Raw genomic sequence first — 20,700 nt, 5'->3', positions numbered from 1 at the left:
CCCTTTCCGACCATCAAGGCCAGTAGCAGTGACTGCAATTATCTACAGGCCTTGTTTCTGCTGTCGGAAAAACAGCTAAATGTATAGTGTATATAGTTGAACTAAGAAGAGCCCCACGCTCACATACAAATTACACTAGATGCCTTATTACTAGTAGGCAGGCCTAGAAGAGTACACTGACTGTTGTACCAAGGACCGTTAAAGCTAGACACGATGTTCAACAGCTATAGGTAGTCACTTATGCCTTTGACTACAGAAGCAGCAGCAGCATCCCGTCAGGGCTAAAACGTCATACCACAACACAACGCCTAGGCCGGTTGCCGCACAAATGAGCTAGGTAGTCCGAAGTTTCATCTTTAAGCCACTCTAGTGTTCAGGAGCATTATAGGGGGCTAATTCTCTTGCATCCCGCCGCTAGGTTGTAAAACGGGGTGGTGAAATCAGGGCTTCACACGAGTTCAGTCGCATATAAACAATCTGCCCACTGAGGTTTCACTCATTGACTTCAAAGGGCCACGGATCAGCTGTACTCATAAAGATAGCGGCAAGTGGCGTCAAACCGTAGCCGGGTCCAGGACTCCAGCCCTCCGTGAAAGCAGCGACAACTTCAAGTTATCCATAAGCTAGCAGTGGGATACTGCGTAGTAACTACTCCTAGGGTCGGCCTCTCGCCGGCTACTGGAAGATACGGACTATATACCTTAGGTATAGCTTATCCCAAAGAACTGAGATAGCAGGACGAGGTTGATGGACGTTTTGCAGGCACGACGGACCACCCTAGTATCTTAGCCAAGGTAGAGGTCAATATGCAGCGGGAATAAGAGGCTGCAACGCCGCGCAGCAGAGAGATATGGCCGAGGCCGCCCACTGGTATAGCTTAGCATAGTGCGTCGTGGCCCACCCACCATACGCCCTGTGAGCCGGGAGGATAGAGCAGTTTGGCACTGTCGCCATCACTACTTTATTATTTTAGGAGTCGCGTAAGCATACGTACGTTACCGTATGTTATAAAGACGAGGTCGGGGCACGGACGGCCCTCGTGATGTAGCTAGTAGATCTCGTGATACACCTGTTCATTTACGGGTGCTTTAAGGTACTCGGGAAGCTCTGTGCTCTGGCTATTCCATCTATTATGTGTTGGACTTGTGACCTAAGAACCTCCTGCCTCCTGGCCGACCACGCCGTCTCCGAGGAACTGTGTAATCGCAAATGTTGATATATTCTCACCTTCACGTTAGTTTCCTGTTCTGATCCCCTATCTCGAAGTGCCGCCGCACGAGCCCTCTATTCAAGATAGTGCCGGGGCCACTCTTCTTACAGGATATGCCCTAATGTGTTGTTACTCAGGCCAGCGGGGGCAGGTGGTAGAAAGGGAGGCACATATATAGCTACGAGGGACTGCTGATCAATTTCCAGTATCTCCCTCCAGGAAGCGAGAGATTTTCCAAAGGCGGGAGATCTGTCATATGGCCTCACATCTAATCCGGCCTGCCTCAGCGAGAGTCCACTCAGCGTCCGTCATCTGACACCCATCGGGACGAATCATGATATCCCGCTACAGGGATGCTTGTGATCTGGCTATGAGATTCAAGGCTACCGTCGGTTCCGCGTGGAGCTTGCCCGCCTTGTTGGCCGACTCGGCCGGGGGGACTGCGTGACAGTCCTCAGAGCGTTCGCAAGGTGGTAACTGCAGCAGGTCAATGTATTCATTATGAAGGTAATAAGGTAGCATCTATAAGCCTCGCCATCCGTCGCAGCCTGCAGTAGGCGATTCCAAGGCTAGACCCTGGGCTAGCTTACAGATAGGCCTCGGTTAGCACATTAGGCTGTGTGCTGCCGTCCGTTGGTGATTGCGATGCTAAACACCTCGTTTCCCGTCCTTGCGTCTCCTAACAAAGTGGACGAGTCCCAACCTGGCGAAAAGAAACGCAGTCCACTCCGCAGCGCGCTCCATTCTACGGCTTGATTTGAGGCCGTAATAGTCCTCTAGCGAGGTTGAGGATACGGGGTTGACGTTAGCGACGTCATCAGCACAGGTAGACCGAGACCGCTTCCCCCCGGGACGAACGGTGCACAGCTTGATTAGAGATTCAATATTACATCAGCATGAAGAGGATTGGGAGGGGGCAAGTAAGAGAGGGGACACCCCGAAATAGTGCTCAAGGGTTGGGGTTCTAGTCAGGCTGGGAGCCAGCTTGCGCTCGCGTTCGTGTGTTGCGCGCGGGTGGGTCGGTGGGCCTTGGTCGATCCGGACATCCCGCGAGGCGGATGGTCTAACGGAATAATTACCCACCTAAATGATAACATAAAAAATTGCCGGGAGGGGACACCAAACCAGCATCGCTTTTTCAGATAGGTAATGGTCAGTGAAAAAGAGGATAAGTCCAGACTCACATGGCCCGTCCTGTTACTTGTATTGAGGTGCTTATAACAATAGACTCTCACTATGAAGCCCACACACTTTCTCTGTATTCCACTGGTCACCCGATTGTCGCGGCCTGGGCTGTCTGCGGAGTTGAGCGCTCTTAAGTCATACATTACTAGTGCGGACAATATCAGCATCCCCGCGTCCGCTGTGCGTCCCCTCAGCACTATCCACCTCACTTTGGGAGTCATGAGCCTTCCCGAGCCCAAAGACGTTGAAGAGGCGACCCAGGTCCTTCAGAGCATCATTCCTCTACTTCCCCAAAGGCCCATCAAGATCTCGCTCCTTGGCCTAGGAACCTTTCCTGGCATAGATCCAGGACGTGCCGAAATCCTCTTTGCGCACCCCATGTGTCTCGACTACGACTTCGACGCGCTATGCCAAAGAATCCGGCATGTGTTCGAGGATGCTGGTATCTTCGACAAGAGAGGCTTCAGCTTATTCCTTCACGCCACCATCTTAAACGCCAGGAAGACCGCCGACGGGGGGCTTATTGACGCGACGGAGATCCTAAGGAACTATCGGGGACACGTATGGATGGAAAATGTCCCCCTCGAGGAAATCGGGATTTGCCGGATGGGTGCCAAGAAGAAGGGGGGTGATGATGAGGAATATCTGCTCGCAGCTTCCATCCCACTCACGACTTCGGCTGATAGATGAAATGTGAGGTGGAATTCTGATGTAAGGTAGAGCAGCCACTTGCCTGCTTTTACCCTATTAGTTCTAGATATCTAGTAGGTCCGTTCGCTAAGAGACCACTTCAGGATCGGGGACAGTGCCACTGATTACTAGTACAGCGGCTAGTCCTCAGGTCTGAGGGTTAGTTGAACCCGAGCATGAGGTGACTTGTAGTCGGATGGGACCTCTACAGGTCTCCAGCAATTAACTTCGTGAGCATCCTCGGACCTTTTCAGCTCATCTTCCTCCGCGAATACTCGTTAAGTTTAGGACTAGTCACCTTGGCCCCTAACCACTTCGATCTAATTACCACAGCCTTCAGCAGCAATGATGCCTGCGTTTATTGCATCCCACTGCACACTAACTTAGGCATTGTATCCCCAGCGAAAGCAGGCAGCATATGCGAGAATGCGAACTCGTTTCTTGGACCTCGCAATAATGCCGTGATCGTTTCCGCCAGCTTGGCTCCTCCGGAGCTAGATGGGTACTTCCTCATGAGTTGCAACAGTCCTCGGCCATCCGTTGCTAAGCGGACAGAACGATATGTCTGTCTTATAAACGGACAAGCTACAGCTACTACAGCTCTAGAAAGGCCGTAACATATTTAGGCTAGCTGTCTGTTCTTTAGCAACTCCATATAGAAGCTACCATAGAATCATCATGTAGCGATTTGGAGAAGTCTTGTGGTCTTGCTAGTAAAGGGCCTTTGATCTGCAGTTATTAAACTGATAATGAGCTCATGAGGGTAGTCATTGGTCTTTAGTGTTATCCTAATCTGAAAGTTGCTTGTTCGATTCGTCAACAATACCCGTTGAGTTGTTAGCTGGGTTCTCATTCAAATCCCACACAAGTGGACAACATGGCTGCATTTAAGAGATAATAGGGTTCATTTGTGGTGCTTTGAAAAGATGCAGCTTCTAATGCCTCGTCCCTACTTAAGGCGTGTCTGCTGAATCTCTGCTTAAGGTCGGACGAGTAGAAGGTCTTAGAAATAGCCAAAAGACAGTCGTTATTCAATAACAGGTTAGGCCTGGCTGGCTTCAACGACCCAGATCCTTTGCTATGCGCTATAGAAAGCAACCCTGATACGTTCTGTTCTGTGCTAGCTCTTGATGGCCGCCTGAAAATTTCTAAGGCCTCAAACCAGGAGTCGCATTGTGGGTCTGACGAGGTGCATTTGATTCTACAATAGGACCCCAACAGCAACAAAGCTGCAAGCTGCTACCCTGATGGTCTTGTGGTCAGCGTTGAGTGTGTATTATGGAGACAGGTCAGCAGCCACCTAGAGATTCTCTCCTGTTTTATTGCTTCACTTCTGGTGAAGAAGGCCATGAGTAACCTCATAACCACAGGAGATATCATGATATCTGTAATAGTATGCCCAGGCCTCTTATCACTGTTCGCCCAGGCTCTCAACCCTGCTGGTACGGTAGAGTGATAGCTAACAGTATATATGCGGAGAGTGCCAGAGCTTACAGACGTACTCAAGCAACTTCCACCTCTAACGTATATACAGTCTGCTTCCCAACCTACTAGTGAATATGCAGTATGTGATGATGAAATTGGGCGTGGGAAGGAAGTGATACATAGTGTCTAGCAAGACTTAAGCTGCAGAAACAACCAAGACGAGAGCCATACGTCAAGAGGAACATCTATTAATAAGCTGGTTGGGCACCCAGACCGTTAGTGATGATATACCTGTATTGTCATTCCCTGCTCTTTCGCTACCTACATAGCTGGGCGCTAAGCTGCATATGAGGACCGGCTTTGGCGCATTTTACGACCTCCTGATGCCCCATAATGATAGGTGCCAGCATGATGAACAGCAGACTGGGGAGCATAGGACTCTGAGGATATTGTTGCGGCGAACTAAATGGTGAGTCGGTGTGGGTGCAGGCCGCCTTGGGAATCTGGCCATTAGCCAGGAGAGGCAGGCACGAAAGGATTGAAAGCTATTCTTCTCAACACCGCTCCCAACGCAATCTATCTTACCTTACTTTATGACATGCTGAATAGTAACGGTCGTAGCTGCCGAAAATAGACAAACGATACAAGGCCGTCGCCAAAAAAAAAAAAAAAAAGCGCCTGAATACGTTCGGCCTTTTTCGGTGGGAGTGGCGATCGGCTCGGACCGGACTAGGGTTACGCAACAGCGCGTTTCCTCGCCGCTGTCAGATGCAAGCCGGGGACCCCGTCCCACGGGGCATATTACGGACTATGGCTTATAGCACGGCCGCCCCGCCATGCCCCCCCCCCTACTAAAATAGATCTCCCCCTTGTACCCAGGCACCCAGGCAGGCACCTCCTCCTCGCAGCGGGGTCTTGCTTGGTCTGGGCTGTTCCACTGGCAGGGGTGGCTTGTGGAAACGCAACCTAAAGCCGAAACTCAGAACCAACGACATGATTGGTCCCCCGGGCGGAAATCGTCAACGCGTCCCTGAGCATCCTTCTCGGCCTTCGAGGAAGATATTCTGCACGTAATGCGCGCTATTTCCCCCAACGCGACCCAACGCGACCTTCCTAGCGTAATGCGTCAGTCTAGCCACTGACGTCCAATTACTCGGCTTATCTATAGGTAGCTAGCGCGCCCTATACATGGGGTGAGGCAGGGTTCCAGACTAGCGGGCGGCTTTTAAGACATTGTTGCCCTGAAAGCAAGATGGTCCCCGGCACCTGGGATGCAAGTTGTTGCCCCGAAGGCGGGACGTCGCCTCTGTCAAGATCGGCATTCTCACTGCAACAGCAGAGGAAGCATACAGGAAACTGCTATGCCAGCCTAAGTCAAGGGCAGCATTGAGATATAGAAGTCCTTCTTTGCCTTGTCATTTGCGCCCATCATAGACCTATAGACCTTTTGCAGGCAGAGATATGCGTGGCCAATCGTAGTACGTGCTCCTATCGAGTCGTCTTTGTTGTCTGAAGAATCAGATCATACATTCTGCACCTGTCCACAGTATGAATCCTGTTAGCCAGGCCAAGGGTCAAAGAAGGTATGTGCGTTGACAGAGAGCTCAAAAGTCCAATAGGCTTCCTTAGGTATCAGAAGCTAGTAGTGAAACAACATCAGAAAGAAAAGGCTAAGAGCAGCCTCAACTACGCCCGGTAATCAGTGTCATAATAGAGACTTTCAACAGAGCTAAACCATAAACACTGAAGTCGTCCTATAGCTCTACTAGCAGGGTTAACTACCCGCTGCATCTCACCAGGGTTAGGAGTGAAGGCTGAAGCTTCAATATACACTGGGCTGCAGGAATGTGATCCGCCGCGTCACGTTTAGCTTTCTTATCCCATTGACTACTGCATAACATCGGAACCTCAGATACAATTCCTACTCTTCGCTCAGCATGCTATTCTTGAAAGGGTATGGAGTTAAGGGGAACGACGGAAACAGAATCGTATGAAACCATGATTATTTACGACCCCGCATCGAGATCTACTGACGTCATATGGCAGTCGATGGGATAGATTGGAGTTTCAGCTGTAAAAGTAACGCGCAACCGTAACATTCGGAAAACGCATAGGTGTAGTTACCCTTTGCATAGTAGCTAGCTAGGCAACTAACCACCTGGCACTGATCTGGCAGGACTGTTATTGTGAAGGGGCTAACCTTAACGCGTGTGGTTTTATTCACTTCCCCCTTTTTTTTTTCTTTCCTTTTTTCTTCTTTTTTTTTTTCTTATTTGTTCCCATTCCTCACTCTTCAAATCCTTCTGCCTCACCCTTTAGCCCACAAACAACTCATACATAGTAGTATTCTTAATGCTTATGCATATTGCAGACCATACAACCTACAAGCGCAAACATCGTCAAGTCCGGCAGTCGTGTAACGCTTGCAGTCTGCAGAAAATACGATGCGGTAAACAGCACCCGATATGCCACCGGTGCGCGAAGAAGGGGCTGTGCTGCCAGTACAGCATGTCTATGCGTACAGGTGAGCGTCAACGACTAGCCGAATTGTACGACATGCCGGGGAGTAGCACAGGAATGTTGTCATCATTCGCAGCTCCTCAGCTAGTGTCACTATCGCTCAGCACGACGGAGGATCCCTCCACCGAAAGCCCGACGAATCGCTCTCAAGCCTCGTTTGACGACGTCAGGAACTGGAGCTGGCTGATTGACACAGCCTCTATGTATTTACTGGAGCCTAGCCTGGAGCTTGCAACAAGCGAAGATCCTTCGACTAATAGCATAGTGTTAAGTTCGCCTAGCAATCAGAACACGCCGTCCTCTCCGCAGTATTATCCGAGACAGCCTGATGGGAACTCCGATATCCCATGTGCGGGAGATACTCGACCCACCGAAGATGTAGGCAACAGTATCCAGGACGCCAGCCCACGGCCGCAAGTGAAGGGCGACGCCCTTAATCCCGATAGAACACGCCGTGTATATAACTGCGCCACTGAGGCTCTGAGCCTCTTTGGAAACCTCCACACGTCAGCGAGCGGCTGTCTAACGGTTGTACAACGCCCACCTCATCTCGTCGCTATCAAGGGAGACTGCAAATCCAAGCAGAAAGATATAGGCGATATACCGTCTGAAAACAGAGAGGCACTCGCCAGACTCAACAGCCTACTAGGCTGTCCATGCTCTAGAAGGCAAGACATCCTTCTTTTGACGTACCTGGTGATTGCTAAAATCGCGGACTCGTACCGCCTGATCCTCGGAATCAGCGACAGCGCCGAGCCTGCAGCAAAGCATTCCACTATGGAACAGTCACCTAAGATAACTTCGACGACTGTCTCGTGTATCGGCAGCTACCCCCTGGATGATAACAGCCAGAAGATCCTCAGCGCGCACCTGGTCCTAAGGCATGTTAGAGATCAAGTTCAGCCTCTACTGAAAAGGATACGTCCCGGCCACGGCCATGTTCCCGACTCACTACCACCTACATACTTTCAGTGTTACCCATCGCCTTTGAAGCCTCTCTAGTCGACGTTACCAGTTCATCACCACTCTCACGTTACGGGCATAATCAACCAAGTGTATGCCGACGCTAGTAGTATTAAAACTGGGTGCTGACACTGTTGCCCTATATCTAAGTAGGGTCATGACGCCTCCAGGTCCTGCGCCCTCGTCGCGGATGAAAAGGCCCGTCGTTCACGGTTGTTAGCAGTATTCTCCTCAACAGGAGGCAGGGAATCGGAGCGAAGCTTGTAACCACCCGATATTATGTCACGAGAGCCCGCCTTTTCGCTCAAGCTTGCCCTTTTACGCAGCGTTAGCCACTTCAGTTTCGTTCATTAGCTACCTTAATGTTTAGTAATATGGAGCTCGTTCGTTCTTAATACTATAGCGATTGGGGTGGTGTGGTGGTAGGGTGGACAAGCCAGAAGGTCATGTGCCCTCATACGCCAGTCACTTATTAGTAGAATTCATCGGCAATACGAAGTATAGTAGAAATAAACCTACCGTGCCGTTATATATAACGCTGGTCCATTGTAATAGGGTAGCTGGACGAGTCTAGGAGCTAATATCTTCTTTTCCTTCTCAATCTTCTTTTTCCTGAAGTGGCTTTCTGTCCTTTCACTTACTTTCTTTTATTCCTATCTTCTGCCCCCCCCCCCCCCCCCCCCCCCCGATATCTTCCTCCTACTGTAATCATCCTTCTTTGGAGTTCTTTCTTGTAGCTGCTGATATAGTCCTTACGACACCGTCCGGTTAGGCAGGTACATGATACTCGATTTGCAGTTTTCCTGCGTTCTTCACAGACCGAGCCTGATTCTAAATGCTTGCTTAACGGATTAAACCCCCCAACCCCTATCATCATTGTGAAGGAGCCTGGGCGAAGCAGCTCATAACTCTAAAGACCACTAGTAGTGATTTCTAAAAACCAGATACTCTAAACCTGGCTCTGTAGATATGGTCCGGCCTCCCTGGTTAGGACGTCAGTTACATATAACCATGAGATGTGCCTAGCCTAGACGTCCATGTCGCATTTCAAGATAGCGTCAAGCCCCGCAGCCGCCCCTTGCCCATAGCTTAACAGCCATGGAGTATGTTATATGGTCCTCTCGTCCCTTGAAGAGCCTCAGAGCCTTAGATCCTCACTTGTGAAAATTCAACTAACGACGTAGAGATAGCTAACCTGAGCCGGGCGCGGGTTAGGCAGTTAGGGTCATGGTTAGGCAGTTAGGGTCATGGTTAGGCAGTTAGGGTCATGGTTAGGCAGTTAGGGTCATTATGGTTAGGTCGTTCGGGTTATGGTATATGTCCCTATCGTCTTAAAGATTGTGGCTACTAACTAAGCGGTGTAGGGTCAAGTATACAACCCTATGATCACTATTTACACATGTTGCTGATTTCTCTCAGCTTAAGTCTAGGTAATCCTCAGCCCAGACGAGGAATCCCACATTGGGTTGATGCTTATATAAGCATGCATTGCATATAATAATCGCTCGAGTCCCATCTCGCTCATGCCCACCCTCACAGCACGCTGCAGTACCTAGATATGCACTCTTTTTTTTTTTTTTTTTCACACTTTGGTTTGGGTGAGGTACCTGTTAACATAAGGTACAACTAGTTAGTGTAGGAAATCATAAGGCCTGTATCCAAGGTAGCTGCTGCCTGTAGGTACGCATTCTGTGTGCACGTTCTAATGAGGGCGCGCAACAGGGGCGAGTGAGACCAGCCTGCCGGCTGTTAGCCTGGGCAGCCTAGACGAGCTCGCCCGATCGTCAATAGAACACCAGGCTTCACACCAAGCAGACCAGTCCATATAACGGGGGAAGCCGAATAATCATTCAGGATCTCCCGCCAGTAAGATTCAAGGAGTCTGTCGAACAAGCACGCAGGTCTTTTATAACCTAATCTAAAAGCAGGTATCATGCCTTTTCTGTACTCAGCCGGCCGGATACTGTAGTGGACGAACACCCTCCATGCCAGTCGCAGCTGAAACAATGCAGGAGAGTTACCAGGTGCTGCATGGCTCAGTGGTATAATGTATCTAGCCTCACAGAGAGCTAGCTCCCTCCGCCACCTAGTGGGTATACAAGAGCACCTGCAACAGCACATGTGTGTTTTCCAGCTCGTAGGCGACGAATTAATCCATAAAGGGTGATATCTATAAAGCAAAGTAGTTAACCTCGGCCCCCCTCCTTGTTCGCCGCGGCTGCTGCGACCCTATCTCCAAGCCGCCCATATGCTAAGTGTGTAAGCCATAGATAAAAAGTATACAAGCCGGGAGCACGACAGCTCGCCTTCTGGAATCAAAAGCAGCCGCCCCACACAACCAACGCCATTCCCGCCGTCCCCTCCCGGAACCTCGTACTCCTCTCCTCGGCGGCCTCGGGCGGCTCCTTGTACCATGGTGCTAGGTCCTGCACCTTTATTGACCCCTCTAAGCTTCGGAACAGGCCGAGAACCCTCCGCCTCCTCCTGCGGTCCCTCAGAAACGCTTCTGTCACTGATCTATCGCTTTCCACGAGGAAACCCCCCGCAGCCCTTTCAACCATGTTTGTGCAGATGTCTTCGCCGTCTTAGGGGCATTCGCGACCCAACCTTTGCAACTGCCTTTTGTTGTGCGAGACATCATCGTCACAGGCGATTCACGAACACCACCATCATATTCATGCCTGGCCTGTTTGTCTCTTGCCTGCGCTGGCGCGCAGCTTCCCTGCCAGCTTGCGTTGACTCCACTACTGTTAGATGCCTTACTCACATTCAAACGAGGGCTTAGCCGAGGACTTGCCCCAATCACCACACCGCTCCTGCCACCACAAGCCTCCCCATGCTAGTTACAGCATTGTCACAAGCTATCTATTACTGCTATATTCACCCCAGCCCACGGGTTGTTCCTGCCTCCTGGTACGTAAGGCACCTTCCGCACGCGGGCTAGCCTCTGTCGAGACCTCTCAGCTGTGTCATTAGGTAAAGGCCTCACTCCTAACCAGACTCGGGCCAGAGAGTTGGGTTCCCCCAAACACCACCACCAGGTACCTTACTACTACAAACAACAACCCCACCCACAATCACATCCACAATCACGACCAGAAGCCGCCGCCGCCGCCACAGCAGGCCTTGGCCAACAGCTTCCGCCTTACCTTCCTTCCCTCACGCTCAAGACACCAGGCCAGGGGCGCAGTACAAGAGACGAATATCTCCACCCTCGGCCCTATCCCACAAGCTCAGGTTTCCTTCCTAGACCACCACTAGCAACAACCTTAAGCTTCTTCTCACACATCACCTATTAACACCGAAGCCTCAGCTAGCCGCACTTCACATCAACCCTCCCTAAGGTAGAGAGCACGCTACCCCATGAATACCCATCGCTCTTTCCGAACAACCTTACCTACACAATGCTAACAGGTGCTCAGGGGACCCCGCAGAGAGAAGAAAGAGAAACGAAAGGGAAAGGGAAAAAAGGAAAGGAAAAGAAAAAAAAGAAAAAAAGAAAGAAGAAAAAAACACCGCAACGATGACTTCCCCGCAGCGCACGGTCAATGATACCTTGGCTTTCATCTCCAGGAACCTCGCCTCCCGCCATGCTGTCGAGTCGATGACCAAGGACACCCTCGAGAGCAGGCCGACGGACGCCGAACTCCGCTGCCTGTGCCAGGACACCATCCTCACGATGAAGGAGTTCACATCGGGCCACCAAGTTGTCTCCTGCGCCGTGCCAGGGGCTGTTCGGGCTCTAGCATTGGCCTTCGACAAGCTTCAGCAAGCAGACACGACCAGGCTTTCGGTTATCATGAATGGGGGTATCAAGATCGGTCGGGAGTGGGATGAGGACGCATTCCAAGAGAATGGTCGGATGAGATTCTTCAAGGATGGCATACGTGAGGAGGTCCCCGGAACGCTTCTCTGGGAGGTTGAGGTCATCTCTGTCCCCGACGGCTCCGGCGGCTGCCGCAAGGAGCTGAAGCACGACACCACCCACGTCTGGGTCCCCTTTAAGCCTGGCGCCGGCGAGGAGGGGTCTCACCTGGGCGACTTCTATGCCGCGTTGTTCCAGGAGTACCTGAGCGTCGCCAACAAGGTGCCTGGCAAGACCTCGGCCAAGTACTTCGAACGCACCCCGTCCACCAACGAGCTAACCGTCTGGGACACCACTGGCAACCACGTCAGCAGCTTCGCCATGGCGATGATGCACCTCCTGGCCGTCCGCATTGCCAGGGTCAACCCTTCCGACGACGAGAAGACCAGCCTCCGGAAGATGCTGCAGGACGAGATCGTGGCGCGCTACTGGATTGCGGAGTGCAGGGCTGAGGACAAAAGCGACCAGAAGTCCACGTTCTTCTCGATGGGACTGCTGTTCTGGGCCATCACCCACCCTACGGAGCTGGAGGCCAAGATCAAGGGATAACTAGTCGGGAATGACGCCAGGGAGTCTAGCTGCGAGGATGAGCAGGGACGTGTCGGGTGGCTTTGGGACGCATGAGGATCAAAAATCATCAGGCTGCCCGCTTCTGGTAGAGGGAGGGAGTTGAGTTGGTAACCTACTTAGGTATTATATGTCGTAAGGGGGGATGGATGGAGGTGGAGGAGCCGTAGGCATGGAACCCAAGGTACCTACCTAGCCAGCCTACCTATTGATGAACATGGAGGGCCAGTAAGCCGGTATCCAATTCTAGAAGAACACAGTCGGTCAGTACTTGGTCACCTTTCCACCGCTTGCGCTAGGTGATGACGGCTTTGGTTTCGGGGCAATGTTCAACCCCAGCCAACCCATGATATCCACTTCCCCTTCTCCCGCCGGTCAATCGGAGACCGCGCTTAATTGCACGCGCCAGTCTGATGTGCACGGTGGCTTATCAGAGGACTTATAGAACGGCCAGAGACCGCACCTGGTGACCCCACCTATCATATCATGCCCATCACACCAAAAACACTGCTTCCGCCGCTGCTATCTGTTCCTTTTTGGTTCCTACGATTTTACCTTACCTATGACAATGAAAGGGATAAGCAGCTTGAAGGCTAGTGTGATTGGAAAAGTGTCTTAGTGGGGTTTCGCATGCCATCAGTACACATGACCAAGACCTTCCATCCAAAGGCAAACCACACTGGTTTTGCTCCTCTCTCAACAAGTAAGGTACCTAGGCAAGCATACCTATACATACCCACGTCAGCATCTTCCCCAAACGTCCTTACTCACCATCACATCTCTATGCGTACGTCCATTCCATTCCATAATATTTTGTCTAATATTCAAAACTACCGCTTTTAGGGAACCCTACTCCAAAACACTGCTTACCGTCTCTTCAGCACCCAGGCGTCAGTTTCCACTTCCTATGGAGCACGGCTGCTGATACCTCCGTTTTATTCGGGACGTAAGCCTCCGACCACAGCAAGAACAAGCGCAGATGATGTGCCGCACTATCACCTCCTCCATCTCCAAATTCAATACAGTATTTGTCGTGCTCAATCCTGCCGCCCCGCCCTGGTACCCCACTACCTTAGTTAACGAGAGGACGGTTTGAGGCGGGCCCTGAGCACGCACTCCAGTACATCTGCTGTATGGTTTGGATAGGGAACTCAGTACGACGGTCTATACTTCGATGGCCTGCCCCTCCCGAGGACCGTGACCGCAGCATATGCCCCTTAGGCCCGTTAGGGTCGTGTACACACCACAGATTCCTCACGGGCTCTGGCGATACGGTCGAATGGAGGCCTCGGACGAAGAACCTCAGGTTCCCATTCCATCCCACGTTGACGTGGAACCTGCCGCGCAAGTCGGCTTCACCCAAGTTGTCCCAGGCTTTTTCCGAGTAGAGGAATGAAGTACGCCGAGACATGCCCTTCGCCCCGCTGGACCTGCTCGGCTGGTGGGGCCAGGGTATTGAAGCGACCGCGGCCGAGGGGAGAGGGCTGTGCAAACGCTTCGCGACGTCGAGGCCGGCCGACTGATCGTCATCCTTGACGGAGACGTCAGCGTCCGCGTCAAGAAGCTGTTGGATGATGCTCTTGTCCCCACGTCCAAACAGTGTGCCATCGCCACCCAATCGGGCGCAAAGATGGGCGGTTGTTGACCCGTCTGGTCACTTGGCAGTCACATCGATGTCATCCGATTTGATGAGGGCTTTCACGAGCTGGGGTAATGCATCGAAGTCGTCCTGGGGGGCGTCGTATCAAGCCTGTGTGGTTGTGCGACCTGACTAGAGGTCCACGGCGGCCCCCAGTGCCACGAGAAGGAGTGTTTTGGTTGGGCGTCAGGGCACAGGGGCTTGGACGTTGACACCGGGTTGCTGCGCGAGCTAGTTCGCGTATCGAAACCGCCTGGTACGACAAGCCCTGGGTAGAGTCTGCTGCCCCCACGACGTTTGGTCTGTAATGGATGTAATTCTCTGCTGAAGGATGCGTTTAGCGATTTTGATGGTCCTGGACCTGGGTATGTAAACACATCAGAGATCGTGAAGCACTGAGACTGAACGCTCGTTTCCAGGATGTGAGGCTCTCCAAGCACCAAGCACCAATGATACAAGTCGTACTCATTGGGGCTGAGGTGAGTCGCCATCGGAAACAATGCCTGAAGCTCCGGCTTTGATGAGTCTTTCGGCAATCTTGGACTGTCCATAACAGATGGTAGTATGAATTGGTGTCTTGGCCGCGTTCGGGGCGTCAAAGTCGGGATTGAAGTGGGGTGGGTGGCCAGGGTCGTCCAGGTCATCGCAAGACCAGCATGGCCTGGGGCTCCTGCGGGCTACGTCCGCGCCCTCTTCCAGCAGTCTCTTGACGAACCGCTTGTTCCCAACAACGATTGCTACTTGAAGGGCAGTGTAGTCATCAATCCAGGGTATGATATTCTGCAATCCCGCAAGCATCACGGGCGGGGGCGGGTCGCCCTCTTCCCGGAGTTGACCCCAGTAAGGTGGCAAGGTGACATCTAACTTATTGGGGTGGTTCCTCTTAGTATAATCTACTGCGAGTTCGAGAAGTGTAGTGTCCCCAGTGATGATGGCTGCGAAAAGTGCCCGTCCATCGATTTCGCCCTCAATTTCACCCTCGATGAGGGTGCGAATTGGTGTGTCTGTGTGGTAGACGGGGGATAGATTGATGCGGTCTTCAATGGTGTTAAGCCCCAGAGCAATCAATCTCAGGATCTCATGGGGGAGGGGAATGACGTAGTACATGGTTAGGACAGAACAGCTAAGGATCGGTATACGATATTGTATTGTATTGTCAGTATATAGAAGTGTGGAAGTCGACGTTTAGGCTTGCTAGCTTAGTGTACGGATACCATAGAGACTCATTTGGCCTGTTTCCATATTCATACACACACATATATATGTTGATATGCGTGTGTGTGTGTGTGTGTGTTTGTGTTCGTATAATGGCAATGGAGGTTTGATCATCAAGCACTTTCCTGAACAGTGTTCTGCTTTAAACACATTAGGTAGTGGTAGAATAAGTAATCAAACAAAAAACACAAGTGCAAGGTAAGTAGACAATATCATTAATCACTACAAAGATCCTAATAAAGAGAAGTGTGTATATTTCCGTGTGTCATTATACCCAATGAGATTCATTGCAGGAACAAAACCACAATCACAATATCAATGTCATTGAACCAGCAGTTAAGGATATCGACTATTCCTCTCGATTGAGCCACCTTGGCTTTTTTGGACGCTCGTTGCTGGGAAAGAAGTCGCGTCGAGGACAAGAATGGGTTTCTCTCTCGACGTCTTCGTCCCGTGTCCGATCCGGAAGTAATCATCCCTGAAATCTCAATGTACCTGGTCAAGAAGTATACTACTCTAGAGTTCCGATCCTGCTTTATATCTAAGAAGTATTCTCTGTGCTCGGGCGCATATGTTGCTCGCTACCCACGGATGTTCACAAGAAGAGGCCTATTGACGTCAACAAGATGGCCATAACGATTCGCGCCCTTGCAGGGGATCGGGAGATACCTTCACTTCGGGGCACTTCGTCGACCGGGAGAGCCCGATGGGATGTCGGCCGGGGGCCCCGAGAGTTGGGTGAATCAGCACCCACGAGGCCCAGGCCGGCAAAGCATCACACGCAGGCCAGCGGCGGAGCCCACTAGCAGTAGCATTATCCACATCTCACCTCCAGCCTCAGCTCATGCTACAGTCTATACCACATACCATCATAAGCCGTTCACCTACACCACCGCTATATCCATCTTATCCCATCATTCCTGCCCGCTGAGGCGTACCTTCCCTAGCAGCCTGGTGCCCCGTCCGGACTCCTGCAGGTGCTCTGGGATAGGGGACAAAAAAGAAAATAACAAAAAAAAAGAAACATAAGAAGAAAACAAAAAACATAAGAAAAATAAAATAAAACAAAAAGGTGATGAAACGACCTAATCAGTAAGAGGGTTTAATTATGACGATAAGCATAAGTGTGCGTACGCTGAGCGTGTAAAGAAAGATAGTATAGCTTAACGGCCCTTAGTTAGGCTGTTATATCGATGGGATATATTTCTACACCTGTCGTGTGCGTATCTAACACCCGTGTGTGCGTAACATCTGGGCGAACTCTATAAGTGGTTTCAGATGTACCGAAGACAATCCTCCCAGGTCGCCTTCCGGGGTACATACAGCATTTGCATCAATACCATCGCGGGCCTCGGCCGGTATTGAAGGGAGTTAAGGCTATTCCCGCCGTCCCCGCGCCCTTATTCGTGACCTGATTAACCCATAGCCATCACAGCCATCACAGCCATCACCAGGCGAGACTCCAAGTGAGCAGCAGATAGACTACTAGCTCACCATGGAGGCAACCACCCCTCGAGCCCTTCCTGCCTCCCGACACTCGCGTCTCTATAGCTATCATACGTAGAATCTACCCAGACAGACATGCTTAATACGTAGGAGTAGCTAGTCAGGTTAGGGGGGCGGGTGACGCTCTCTAGAGCTGCGCAGGGCTGTTGACGCCGAGAAGCTGCCTAGCCTTTTTAACCAGGGGCGACTTTAAGCGAACGAGATGCTTAATCACCAGCTGCCGCAGAGCGTACGACAGGTCTGTTTGAACGTTGAGCAGGGCCCTCGGGGTCTTGTCGATGATCCAGCTGATGTCTTTCATGTCCTTATCGTCCTTCTTTCGATGTTCCGCTGCTAAGGCATTGACCTTCGACATGAAGATCTTGCCGAGCCGCATGACGTGAATGTTGATCGGCCTCTTTCTCTCGTTTTCCACTTTGAAGTCCTTCGAATTGACCTGCAAGCTTTCGGGTGTCGTCAAGGTGCCTAGGCCGGCCATTAGTGTCCGCAGACCAGCCGGAGGCTTCGGAGTGAGGGGCTTAACTCACCAGCGATCACTAAATCAATCTCGATGTATCTGGGCTTCCCTGCACTTCCTTGGTCGCGATAAACCCGCAGGTGAGACTCGCTCGGCCATCCAGGCCCAGGAACTATGTACTTTTTGTCTTTGCTTAGTGCAGCCCGTAGCTTAGGCATAGTGGTCTGTACAACCATGTCGATGTCGGTAGTGTGTCGATCTGATTGTCCGTGGATTTTCAGAGCGAGACCACCAGCAACAGCCCAGGGAATCTTATTCCGGTCAAGGAGCTTGCCGAGCGGGTCAAGGGTGTCTAGAAGACTAAAAAAGCTAACATCAACCTCAGACTCCTTCTGAAGTGTTGCTGCCTCCTGTCGATCAAACCAGCCTTTGGTGATATCGCGGCCGACAACAGTAATGTCCCTCGGGAATTGGGTGCATGCTCCACCCCTACTCTTCCTAGTGAGGGCTTCTACCTCACAGAGGGTGAAGTCGGTGATGCTTCCCTTTGTCGACACAGAGGAGCCGAAGCCCCGGCCATGATATGTCGCGAGCGGCGCAGCCTCTAATGAGACAGCTAGGAGCCAGAACAAGGTTATTAGGGACCAGTAGATGGTGCAAGAGAGCTGTAGAGGCGGTGCCATTGGTAAACCCGACCAAATCTGTTACAAGATAAATGTTGCGAAGCTGGAAAGTCCTCGACCTTGAAGATTGCGAAACAGCCAACGAGGCTATATAGTTCATAAATAATAGTGCCAAGCACAGGAAGGATTGGCTTTATAAATTTGGGGCAGGACGTCGTATGCTTAACGTAAGCACGCTTCTTTGCAGGGCATCGCACCCGATTATTCATCCCTTCCCTATTTAGGTGTCGCGAACATTAACCAGATTATCCGCCCTGGGCCCCTGCGCATGGCCGTGGGTCAAAGCAGAAGGCTAGAGCCGGTTTCGCCGAATCTGATAGATACTACCCGACGGCAGTGTACGAACCGCAGACTGAGTGTGTGTACTTGCGTATGTTTCCTTTCTTTTTTTTTTTTTTTTTTTTTAATCGTTTTCCTCCCCCCCTCCCTTTCACCCCCACTCCGGTGCCCATCGTATAACCCTACGGATACCGCGATGCCACTAGGTGCTGCCTTCGCTAAACACTTAACGGGGCCCTTCCTACTGGTGCTCGGGGCTGCCGAAGCTGCCCGTGGCCCCAGTTAAGTACCCTTCGGCAATGGTGGCTATGAAAGGAGCGCACGTTTGAGGCAGCGTTAGCTCTACCCCTGTCAAGGGGTAATTAGAGTGCTTGGAGTTCGTAGTTCATTTTTTGACCGATATGTTCTACCCCGTCCCAAATTATATTCCGGTCAGCTCCTGGGCCCGGATAGCGGGCTCGGCCGACAGCTACCGCGCGCCCGGACAGGATAGCGAGAACGAGACCATCCAATCGAAAATGACATTCATCCGACCGAAGCATCCCTGAATTTGCATATGATCACTATAAGGCTACTGATTAGTCCAGGGTTGCGTTGCCCATTTACCCCTAGTAAAGCTCTTGACATCATCTGAAGATGAGCAGGAAGAGGTGAATACCAGGCTAGATGGGACCGAATCTACATTCTAGAAGCAAGTGCTCGCTCGACGGATATACTGCAATTGACCGCCCCTAAACATCACAGACTACTGACACTACAGTCCTCCATCAGCCCTTCCACAAAGCAGAACAAGTAACACTTAAACATCCTACGACATACTAGGAACCTGTGTTAAACGCTCAGACACCTAGTAGTTAGACGACCTGAAAAGAAACAGCTGGGGCATTGAAACCTTTCAACAGAGCCTAGTGAAAAGGAAACAATGGCCAGAAGACATGACGGTGTGAACAGACATCTAGTCATTTGAGTCTTGAATGTTCAGGGGCAGAGATGGTATTTGATTAGAGTTTTGGAGCATAGGAGATCCACAACGCGTTCGGTTTGCCTTATGCCCTAGGAGAAACTGGTCTAGACCGCTGAAACAGGTCTGGTCATTATGGCGTTGAAACCTGACATGATCTTAACTTTTTCCATCTCACTCACGTTTGTCCTGTTGAACATGTGGCTAGCCTTGGAAATTGCTAGGTTGATAGGTTAATAGGTGCTATTGCGATCGTGGGCCATATCCCATTCCTTTCTACAGCTTAGAAGCCATGAAACGGTAGTACGCAAGGCAGTTCCATTCCTTGTCGTATTTACCCTTGGAGAGCGTGATCCATTCTTCGCCTACAGAGGTGGTCAGTCAGTATAGCTCATCCACAGCAAGACGGCAACATACCTTTTCTAATGACTCTATTAATGTTGGCTTTAGAAGAGGTTGTAGTACCTCCATAATCAATACTGGATAGCATGGGTTTAGTCCCTTTCTAACAACGCGCATTAGTGATTCATAACCAATAGACGACGTACCGGTGCATACGCTTGACTTCATCCCAGTTATGGCGTGTCTGAGTCCAGGTGTTGGGGTTATCTGCCAGGCGCCTTACGTGCAAGTAGCTTGCTGTAAACTTGTTCTGGCGAAAGGCGGTCTTGCCAACGATGAGACCCACGTGAAGACAGCCCATCTGATCGATGGTATACTGCTGACTAGGTGTCATACCCTTTTGTCCAGGATATGCTTTATTACAGGACATGAAGTAGTAGTGTGTGTTGTGGCGGAGAGTGCCCACAACCCTCTCAGCTGCTGCCTAAGCTGCGCTCGAATCGCGGGACAGGATTCCGTCCTTGTCGTAGATAACGCTGCCTGTTGTTGCCATATCGCCTGGTGAACGGACTGTTATAGCATTGTTGGGGTTTGGTACAGCAAGGCCAGCTACGGCCATGCAGGACGAGAGGAAATACAGAAGCCTCATCCTGTTCAAGGGGATGCAAGTTGAAAGACAATAGCAAGTAGATGCGGAAGGAAACGGTGTAGGTAGCCGCGAATCCTCGGGTTTTATAAGCTTGTCTTGCCCAGTTATCGATTCATAATAATGATCCGAGGAACTCTCAGTGCGCAGCAATCGTTGGTTCAAATAGTACTCAGCCGTCGGCGACTCTGCCACGGACACATGAGAAGCCGAAGGTGGATCCCTCATCGGCGTAGCCAATGAACTGGCAGACTCCTGGTATAGCCATGTTACTCAACCTGCTAACGGAGCTAATAAGCGCAGTACTGCGACAGGCTAACGATACAGAAGCCTGGTAGCGACAAGGGGCCGAATTTGGAGGCCGCAGCATTTTCACTGCATCTATGACTACGGAAGGACTGAAGAGGCTAACCCGACCGGCCGCACATACGCAGTAAGGATAACAGTGAGCCGACCCACTTAGGTATTAGGCAGCTGTGGCAGGACATTTCATCAGAATAGATTGATCCTAACATGGCTTGACATGATCTGCCTACTTGGTCTCGGC

The 20,700-nt window shown here is 51.2% G+C and overlaps 5 protein-coding genes across 5 annotated transcripts; 2 read left to right on the top strand and 3 right to left on the bottom strand.

Moving 5' to 3' along the window:
• Nucleotides 1-2,446: 2,446 nt before the first annotated feature.
• Nucleotides 2,447-3,085, top strand: CGCS363_v015140 (uncharacterized protein; the record flags this gene model as incomplete). Its single annotated transcript, XM_036646989.1, has 1 exon — nucleotides 2,447-3,085. The coding sequence occupies one exon, from the start codon at nucleotides 2,447-2,449 to the stop codon at nucleotides 3,083-3,085; it is 639 nt and encodes a 212-aa protein (XP_036487770.1).
• Nucleotides 3,086-11,516: 8,431 nt separating this feature from the next.
• Nucleotides 11,517-12,407, top strand: CGCS363_v015139 (uncharacterized protein; the record flags this gene model as incomplete). The annotated part of the gene is made up of 1 exon (XM_036646988.1): nucleotides 11,517-12,407. The coding sequence occupies one exon, from the start codon at nucleotides 11,517-11,519 to the stop codon at nucleotides 12,405-12,407; it is 891 nt and encodes a 296-aa protein (XP_036487790.1).
• A 2,122-nt stretch (nucleotides 12,408-14,529) lies between these two features.
• CGCS363_v015138 (uncharacterized protein) lies at nucleotides 14,530-15,171 on the bottom strand (the record flags this gene model as incomplete). The annotated part of the gene is made up of 1 exon (XM_036646987.1): nucleotides 14,530-15,171. One exon carries the CDS (start codon nucleotides 15,169-15,171, stop codon nucleotides 14,530-14,532), a length of 642 nt encoding a protein of 213 aa, XP_036487789.1.
• Nucleotides 15,172-16,912: 1,741 nt separating this feature from the next.
• CGCS363_v015137 (uncharacterized protein) lies at nucleotides 16,913-17,925 on the bottom strand (the record flags this gene model as incomplete). Its single annotated transcript, XM_036646986.1, has 2 exons — nucleotides 16,913-17,250; nucleotides 17,313-17,925. 2 exons carry the CDS (start codon nucleotides 17,923-17,925, stop codon nucleotides 16,913-16,915), a joined length of 951 nt encoding a protein of 316 aa, XP_036487793.1.
• Nucleotides 17,926-19,441: 1,516 nt separating this feature from the next.
• Nucleotides 19,442-19,937, bottom strand: CGCS363_v015136 (uncharacterized protein; the record flags this gene model as incomplete). The annotated part of the gene is made up of 3 exons (XM_036646985.1): nucleotides 19,442-19,530; nucleotides 19,583-19,644; nucleotides 19,714-19,937. The coding sequence occupies 3 exons, from the start codon at nucleotides 19,935-19,937 to the stop codon at nucleotides 19,442-19,444; spliced, it is 375 nt and encodes a 124-aa protein (XP_036487758.1).
• Between the last annotated feature and the right edge of the window lie 763 nt (nucleotides 19,938-20,700).

The sequence above is a fragment of the Colletotrichum siamense genome, assembly GCF_013390195.1.
Source record: "Colletotrichum siamense strain Cg363 chromosome Unknown KSG_Cg363_contig20, whole genome shotgun sequence".
Classification (NCBI taxonomy): domain Eukaryota; kingdom Fungi; phylum Ascomycota; class Sordariomycetes; order Glomerellales; family Glomerellaceae; genus Colletotrichum; species Colletotrichum siamense.
The sequence above is the reverse complement of the archived record's forward strand: the minus strand, read 5'-3'. Positions and strand labels throughout refer to the sequence as shown.